This window comes from Anabas testudineus, chromosome 1 (genome assembly GCF_900324465.2).
Source record: "Anabas testudineus chromosome 1, fAnaTes1.2, whole genome shotgun sequence".
In the NCBI taxonomy this organism is placed as follows: domain Eukaryota; kingdom Metazoa; phylum Chordata; class Actinopteri; order Anabantiformes; family Anabantidae; genus Anabas; species Anabas testudineus.
In genome coordinates, this window is record NC_046610.1 from 1,879,443 (window position 1) to 1,887,767 (window position 8,325).

The 8,325-nt window shown below is 44.8% G+C and overlaps 4 protein-coding genes across 4 annotated transcripts; 2 read left to right on the forward strand and 2 right to left on the reverse strand.

The window, feature by feature from the left end:
• Positions 1-414: 414 nt before the first annotated feature.
• On the forward strand, positions 415-842 carry LOC113161550 (histone H2B 1/2-like). Its single transcript, XM_026359189.1, has one exon. It carries the CDS (start codon positions 425-427, stop codon positions 794-796), a length of 372 nt encoding a protein of 123 aa, XP_026214974.1. The 5' UTR covers positions 415-424; the 3' UTR covers positions 797-842.
• Positions 843-2,537: 1,695 nt separating this feature from the next.
• LOC113161543 (histone H1-like) lies at positions 2,538-4,035 on the reverse strand. Its single transcript, XM_026359181.1, has one exon. The coding sequence runs from the start codon at positions 3,262-3,264 to the stop codon at positions 2,605-2,607; it is 660 nt and encodes a 219-aa protein (XP_026214966.1). The 5' UTR covers positions 3,265-4,035; the 3' UTR covers positions 2,538-2,604.
• A 2,523-nt stretch (positions 4,036-6,558) lies between these two features.
• LOC113161547 (histone H2A-like) lies at positions 6,559-7,207 on the reverse strand. Its single transcript, XM_026359186.1, has one exon. The coding sequence runs from the start codon at positions 7,192-7,194 to the stop codon at positions 6,805-6,807; it is 390 nt and encodes a 129-aa protein (XP_026214971.1). The 5' UTR covers positions 7,195-7,207; the 3' UTR covers positions 6,559-6,804.
• Positions 7,208-7,522: 315 nt separating this feature from the next.
• Positions 7,523-8,034, forward strand: LOC113161553 (histone H3). Its single transcript, XM_026359193.1, has one exon. The coding sequence runs from the start codon at positions 7,558-7,560 to the stop codon at positions 7,966-7,968; it is 411 nt and encodes a 136-aa protein (XP_026214978.1). The 5' UTR covers positions 7,523-7,557; the 3' UTR covers positions 7,969-8,034.
• The last annotated feature ends 291 nt before the right edge of the window (positions 8,035-8,325 follow it).

Genomic DNA, 8,325 nt, shown 5'->3' on the forward strand with positions numbered 1-8,325 from the left:
ATATATATATATATATATATATATATATATATATATATATATATATATATATATATATATATATATAAACTCTTGTATAATGTCAAATATTTGCTTCTCTTTACAGATCAAATGAGTAAATATAAATGATATATTTTTCATAATATGTGTCCTGTAAGATACTATTGTGTGAAGTCCAAAGACATCAGAGAAGTTAAACATGAATCAACTCAATGAAATGAATCAATTAATTAAATTTGAGAAACGTTTTATTTATTTACTTCTCATTGAACTGTGGTGTCTGTCTGGCGCATGCTCAGTCGCATGCTGTGCACAGCCAATCGTGTGAGAGCGACAGCACAGTCGTATTTGCATGAAGCGACTATAAATCCACCGTCACGGCGTTACTGACTTCATCCGTGGAAGAATCTGCCGAGGAACCAAGATGCCTGATCCAGTGAAAGCACCGAAGAAGGGCTCCAAGAAAGCCGTCTCTAAGAGCGTCACCAAGAGCGGCAAGAAGAAGAGGAGGACCAGGAAGGAGAGCTACGCCATCTACGTGTACAAGGTCCTGAAGCAGGTCCACCCCGACACCGGCATCTCGTCCAAGGCCATGGGCATCATGAACTCGTTCGTCAGCGACATCTTCGAGCGGATCGCCGGGGAGGCCTCCCGCCTGGCGCACTACAACAAGCGCTCCACCATCACCTCCAGGGAGATCCAGACCGCGGTCCGCCTCCTGCTGCCCGGTGAGCTGGCCAAGCACGCCGTGTCCGAGGGAACCAAGGCCGTCACCAAGTACACCAGCTCCAAGTAAACTGCTGCTGCAGCTCCAGCATCAACACAAAGGCTCTTTTCAGAGCCAAACACCTCATCTAACAACAAACGTTCCTTCACTGTCACCAACGCTCGTTAGGAAACACGAACAGTTACACTCACTCACTCTACTTCTCATTTGATGGTTTAATCCAAATCTTCTTCTCACACTGAAGCTTCATTTAAACGTACACACGTTATGATGCTTCTTACAACAGGTGACGTTCGAAGCTCAATACACTGAAGGAGAAATACTGAAACTTATCACAACAATTAGAACAACATCAACGATGATGATGAAAAGTACATTTATCATTACAAAAACAATATCAGGGCTAAAAGTGCAGGGTGAGCAGTCAGATGTCCAAGAACAACCAGGACAGCTGCTGTTCTTCTTCTTACTTGTCTGCAGACTGTGTTACTGTCTATTACAGTTTGATTTATTATCATCATACATCTCCTTTTCCATAATTGTCCACGTCTCCAGCAGCTCATCAAAATCAGTCAAGCTGTAAAATATGCAAATGTAAAACAGGAAAAAAAAAAACTGATAAAAGTAATTAAGAATAAAACATTATTAAATTCAGGAAATGTAGGAATTGCTTTTTGAGTTTTCATTCGTTCATAATGGCCTGAACATTAGTTTGATTTTATAAATCCTTCTTTTGAACCACGACTAAAAAGTAATTTCAGACTTTTCATGAACCTTTTAGTTCAATAACTAGGTCCATGTCTGTGAATAAGGCTCTAAAACGTATTTTGTGTCGCATTAAGAGAAAGATGCATCAAAATATCTTTAGGTTACGTGTACATTTTTAAAAACTGAAGAAATGATTTTAAAAAAAAACTCTTTTCGTTTGGTGCAGAAAACAAAAAAGTAAGAAAAATGACTTGACTTGTCATCATCAAAATTCTTGATTCCATATCTGGATATTCAGCTATAGTTCTTTAGGTGAAGTGTGTGACTGTGAAAAGAGTGGTGGTGGTTTTTAGAGTCAGTCCTCTCATGTTGTGTTTTTTCCTCTTCCGGATTAAACGGCCCTAACAATTCTCACTGGAACGTTCAAAAGCGTAGAAATGTCATGTTTGCATTTTAAATAATTCTTTATTAAAGTCTCAAAGAAAATAATGTACACATTATAATAAATGTACATAAGCATGTGTTCATGTGAAGAGAAAAAAGAGAAATAAGAATCCATCCAGATCAGGTTGTTTTGATGGATTTTGAACTTTGCTTTAAAAAGGTGGATATGTCCTGAAATCCTGTGCTTGTGATATTTGGAGACGTGTCATAGGAGATATTTTAATTTTGTCAGCAGTAAAAAGACTGGATTTAGAAGAATGATTTCTAAACCTGGTTGTGAGGGTTGATGTGACTTGTTTTGTCCTTTTCTTACTTTGGCCCAATTTAATCTATGAACAAGACCCCAGAGAACTGAGGACAGGACTGTTTGGAAAGGTTCCAACTGACAAGGAGTTGTCTCCAGACCAGATTTGAAAGTTGTTGTTCACAAACGAGGAGTTCCATCAGTGGTTATTTGATAAATATGACTGAAGGATGAATCCCCCAGGAAGGAAACGTGAGTAAGAGCAGAACGGGCCAGGAAGCAGTAGTTTGCAGGACGAGAGATACGAGGTGTAAATTGTGATGAAATGTTTTTACTGTGTGAGAAAGATGACGTGTGTTAATGTTGGAGTAAATGAGCGAAGGTCAAGTGTGTGAAGAGAGAATAGAGCGTCTTTAGAGAAGGAGTGTGTGGCTCTGAAAAGAGCCTTTAGTGAGTCGGAGCTGCGTCCGGCTGATGGAGCTCACTTCTTCTTGGCTGCCGTCTTCTTGACTTTGGGTTTGGCCGCAGTCTTCTTGAGCGGAGCTTTCTTGGCAGCAGCAGCAGGAGCCTTCTTGGGGGCAGCGGGGGCCTTTTTGGCGGCCTTCTTGGGGCTCTTGGTGGGCTTCTTGGGGCTCTTGGCTTTGGGTTTCTTGGCCGCTGCGGGTTTCTTGACCTTCTTCGGGGACTTGCTGGCGGCTGCCGGCTTCTTCGCTGCCGCAGCTTTGGTCTTCTTAGCGGCGGCGGCTTTGGCCGGTTTCTTGGCGGCGGGCTTCTTGGCTTTAGGAGCGGCGGCGGCGGCGGGTTTGCGTGCCGGCTTCTTGGGCTTGGTGTCCGCCTTCTTGTTGATCTTGAAGGAGCCGGAGGCTCCGACGCCCTTGGTCTGGAGCAGAGTCCCCTTCAGCACCAGGCTCTTGATGGCGGTCTTGACGCGGGCTCTGTTCTTGTCCACGTCGTAGCCTCCGGCAGCCAGAGCCTTCTTGAGGGCGGAAGCAGACACGCCGCTCCGCTCCTTGGACGCGGACACGGCCTTAACGATCAGCTCCCCGAGGCTGGGACCAGCCTTCTTGGGCTTGGTGGCCTTCTTCTTGGCGGCTTTGGCCGGAGCGGCGGCCGGAGCTGCAGCTGGAGCTTCTTCTGCCATTTTGTCTGCGAGTCGTTTCACTTGGAGTGTGGAGAATCCCGGAGCAGGAGGCGGCACTTAAACACAGCATGAGGACCGTGGAGACTCAGCCGCTCCGGGGCTCCTCGGTGCGCTGTGAACACCGGGACTCTGTGTTTTCTCTGCACCGATCAAACCCAGAAAAAGCCCCGTGGGAGCGGACACGAGGGCGGAAAGTGAGCGGAGCTGACAGCGGACATGCGGGTCTTCATATTCGGCTCGTGTCGAGTCTGAAGTTCGCTGCATTTTGTCGGTGAAGCCTCCAAACGTCCCCGTGTTCCGCGTCGTGACGAGCGCTCCTCTGCTCATTTCTCTCAAAAAATGGTGTCAAACGGATCCAGAATCCACCAGAACCGGTTCCTCCGCTGCTCCACATGTTTGTTCGGGGACTGAAAGTGAAACGAACCGTCTGCTGATGATCCTGTTGTAGTGAAGTGAAGATGTTCTGGTCGCAGCAAACACACTGATGAGGATCATGGTGGAGTTCAGTCAGACTTCATCTCAGGACTGAAAACAATTAGAAACTGAAACTTTCCTGTGATAAAAATAAAAATAAAAACATCTGCACACAATCAGACTTGATTCCACTAATTCCACACGAATATATGAAGAATTAAACACATTAGAAGATATTAATTTTTCAAACACCACAGTTCCAGGCCTGGTGAGCCGGCTGTAGCACGTATGACTGGTTCATGAAGTGTTTCTCTGGTTTGAGATAAAAGCTGCATTCTGTGGTTCAGATTGGATACTGGTCTATAATTGATTAAAACCCCTGAGTCCAGAGTAGACCTTTTGAGTAGGGGTTTGACTACAGCAACCTTAAAAGCCTGAGGAGCGTAGCCTAATTGTAAGGATAGATTGGGTTAGGGTTAGTATTTAAAACATCTTTGAGCAGTCTAGTTGGGACGGGGTCTAAGAGACATGTCGATGGTTTAGATAAATTAATTACTGAAATTAATTCAGAATGATCTACCGGGAGGAAGCAGTCTAAGTACGAGTGTGGTCTTACAAATGAATCTAGTGTTTTGTACATATGATTCAATTCAATTTTATTTGTAGAGCGCTATTTACAGTTGACATTGTCACAAAGCAGCTTTACACAACCAAAGAAACTATGGAAGTTTAACATAATGCGTATGAATCATAAAATCAGATTGTCCCTGATGAGCAAGCCGAGGGCGACGGTGGCAAGAAAAACTCCCTGAGAAGGCAACAGATAGAAAGCTTTAGAGCAGGGGTATTAAACAAAAATCTAAAGAGGTCCAGTTACGCAATATATTTGGAAGCAAAGGTCCAGAAGATTATAATGTCTAAATATTTAAATATATTATAAATTATATATATGTATATTATCAAATAGCCTGCTGTAATCAATACTTGACTGTCAAATCAAATTAATTCAGTACAATTCAGAAACCTTTTGACAAATTTATTGTTATGTGACTCGAACTGAGCATGTGCTCCAGATCCTGGTGGACTGGTCATATGGGCTCTGAGACTAGAAACTTTCTGTGATTGCGCTTCAGATTGTGTGTGTTCAAAACCTTTGTTTTTTGTCTCATAAAGCAGTTTGACATTGGCACTTTTAATAACAGCCACAGTTTCTGAACATATCAGACACTGGTTTAGTTCAGTGGGTAATATGAACAGAAAGGAGTCTGTTCATTGTGGATTAAAAACTCTAATTTTTCTCTTCCTGTTTCAGTCTCACCTTCCTTTTATCAACTCTTATCACTCCCTGTCTCCTCTACACTGTAATCTAGAATCACACCAAAGTCTTTTACTGTTGCACTAGATGTAACAGAAAGGCCACATCTAGAGTTACGGCGTGATCTAAAATCTTGCTTCTAGCTCCATGTGATCCTATGACTAGTAGTTCTGTCTTATCAGGATTAAGCAGAAGGAAGTTAATAAGCATCCAGTCTCGTATATCCTTTACACATTGCTCAACTTTATTAAGCTGTTTGATCTCATCTGGTTTTAATGAAACATCAAATGAGATCATGCCGTATGCAGGGAGGATCTGGTCCATTTTTTCTCTAAAACTATTAACTGATCAATTTCCACACCGTATGTCAGAAGAAGATCAAGGGTGTGATTAAAACAGTGAGTGGGTTTATTTACATTTAGAGTCTAATAGTGAATTAAAGTCAGTGTTGAGGCAGTTATCATCAACATCTACATGGATAATAAAGTCACCCACTATAATGACTTTATCTGCACTAAGAACTAAATCAGATAGAAACTCTGAGAATTCAGTTAAAAACTCAGAGTAAGGGACAGGAGGACGGTACACAATAACAAACAGGACTGGTTTTTGATTTTTCCAGTCAGGATCAGAGAGGCTAAGAGTGAGGCTCTCAAATGAATTAAAACTATGTTTAGGTCTGGGGTTGATTAATAAACTTGAGTGGAAGATTGCTGCTACTCCTCCACCCCGACCTGTGCTTCTAGGAACATGATAATTAACATGACTTGAGGGGGTCGACTCATTCAGAGAGACATATTCATCCTGCTGCAGCCAGGTTTCAGTAAGACAGAATAAGTCTATTTGATGGTCAATTATCAAATCATTTACTAACAGGGATTTGATTGTTTTATTTTTATTTTGTTCTTTATTTGTATTAGGTTTTTATGAATAACTCCTCTTGTTGGTTCTTGATATAAATAATTTAGGTACTCGGGGAGCAGACACTGTCTCTATAGGGTTATAGTAGTTTTTGGGGGGTGACGGCTGTGAGGAAGCTGCAGAGAGGTGTGTAAGACTGCGTCTCTGCGTCCTGGGCTCCACTCTGACATGTCAGGGTTTAGGTCGTCTAATAAACTGTCATATTTCTAGAGAGTAGAGACGAACCATCTAAAGTGGGATGGATGCCGTTTCTTCTAATCAGTCCAGGTTTAGTCTCTGTAGCCCACGTTGTTTGTGGGACACCACTTAGAGAGTCCGACATTGTTCAAACCAACATTCAACAAACTGTAGCTCAGTCTCTCTTCCAGTATGTGATGGACACTGGAGTTGAAGCTTCTTGTGTTAGAGCAGGTGCAACTCATCCATGAGTATAGCTCCCAGAATAAAATATACAACTTGAATTAAGCAGAATGTGGCCACTTCACACAAAACCCAGGTAACAAATCAGAATCCTGAGGAAATAAGAAGAAACTGAGCTGTGAACATGAACAGAACATCAGAACTAATTCACAGAACCTGCAGGTTTCAGTGGCTTCAAACACAGAAAGATGAATAAAGCAGGAATTTAACATCAATGCTCCTTTAATGTGCACGGCCACTATAGTTAAATAGGATTAATTAAACTATGTTGAACACAGTGAAAGAAAATGAATGTTAATATTTCTCATTGAAGCAGAGTTGAAATGATTGTTATAGTTAACTAAGTAATTATGTTCCGTTCAATTAGGTTTAGGATGGAAAGAGAATAAGAGTATGAGGATCAGAGCTCTTTATCAGAGTGTGTGGCTCTGAAAAGAGCCTTTGTGTTGGTGGTCGGAGCCGGTCCCGGTTTACTTGGCCTTGCCGGCGGGTTTCTCGGTCTTCTTGGGCAGCAGCACCGCCTGGATGTTGGGCAGCACGCCGCCCTGAGCGATGGTGACTCCGCCCAGCAGCTTGTTGAGCTCCTCGTCGTTGCGGACAGCCAGCTGCAGGTGACGGGGGATGATCCTGGTCTTCTTGTTGTCGCGGGCAGCGTTTCCAGCCAGCTCCAGGATCTCAGCGGTCAGATACTCCAGGACAGCCGCCAGGTACACGGGAGCTCCGGCACCGACGCGCTCCGCGTAGTTGCCTTTACGCAGCAGCCTGTGGACACGACCCACGGGGAACTGGAGTCCGGCTCTGGACGAGCGGGTCTTGGCCTTCGCTCTGGCTTTTCCACCGGTCTTTCCGCGGCCTGACATGTTGACTTGGGTCTTTTTCTACAGACGTTGTTCTGAGAAAATGTGGCTCCAACAGACCAAAGCCTCCTTTATACGTCCCCGCAGAGCGCGGGACCCGGACGGTTCCTGCCAGACCAACCAGCAGCAGAGGGCGGCCCGGTTCCCGTCAGACCAACCAGCAGCAGAGGGCGGCCCGCTCCTGGTGTTGGGGACATTTTCAAAAGTCTCTTGTCCAATAAGCAGCGGAGATTCAGGCGGGACTCGCTCCTCCAGGCGGAGCTGAGCTGCAGCGTCACCGTGTCCCAGCTGCTCCCCCGGTTTAAGAGCAGCGGCTCTTCGCTCTCTGCTCCACATTTGTCTTGTTCAGAGCAAACAGTCGAAGAAATGGCCCGAACCAAGCAGACCGCCCGTAAATCCACCGGAGGCAAAGCTCCCAGGAAGCAGCTGGCCACCAAGGCTGCCCGTAAGAGCGCCCCGGCCACCGGCGGAGTCAAGAAGCCCCACCGTTACAGGCCCGGTACCGTGGCTCTCCGAGAGATCCGTCGCTACCAGAAATCCACCGAGCTGCTGATCCGCAAGCTGCCCTTCCAGCGCCTGGTCAGGGAGATCGCTCAGGACTTCAAGACCGACCTGCGCTTCCAGAGCTCGGCCGTCATGGCTCTGCAGGAGGCCAGCGAGGCTTACCTGGTGGGGCTCTTCGAGGACACCAACCTGTGCGCCATCCACGCCAAGAGGGTCACCATCATGCCCAAAGACATCCAGCTGGCCCGACGCATCCGCGGAGAGAGAGCTTAAGGACTCCGCTCCACACCAACCAGCACAAAGGCTCTTTTCAGAGCCACTTCCTTCAACTAAAGACTCGTTCTCTACTCGTGCATCACTCACGTTTATTAAAAATTTAATATTAAACACATGTGGCCATATGTTATAAAATAGCTAATATAACTTAAATGTTATTATTCATCACTGCAAGTCATGTACTTTTGATACTTTGATCAGGGGTCTCAAACTCGCGGACCATAATTTGTGTTCCCTGCCTTAATATGAAAGTTTAATGTTTATTATTATTAGTGCCCCCCCCCCCCACCCCCCTCCATTTTGATATTTCAGTCTATCTGAGCTACTTAACATACATTTAATAGATTTATTAGT

Coding starts and splice junctions, on each gene's coding strand:
- LOC113161550 (XM_026359189.1), top strand. CDS start 425: ATGCCTGATCCAGTGAAAGCACCGAAGAAGGGCTCCAAGAAAGCCGTC.
- LOC113161547 (XM_026359186.1), bottom strand. CDS start 7,194: ATGTCAGGCCGCGGAAAGACCGGTGGAAAAGCCAGAGCGAAGGCCAAG.
- LOC113161553 (XM_026359193.1), top strand. CDS start 7,558: ATGGCCCGAACCAAGCAGACCGCCCGTAAATCCACCGGAGGCAAAGCT.
- LOC113161543 (XM_026359181.1), bottom strand. CDS start 3,264: ATGGCAGAAGAAGCTCCAGCTGCAGCTCCGGCCGCCGCTCCGGCCAAA.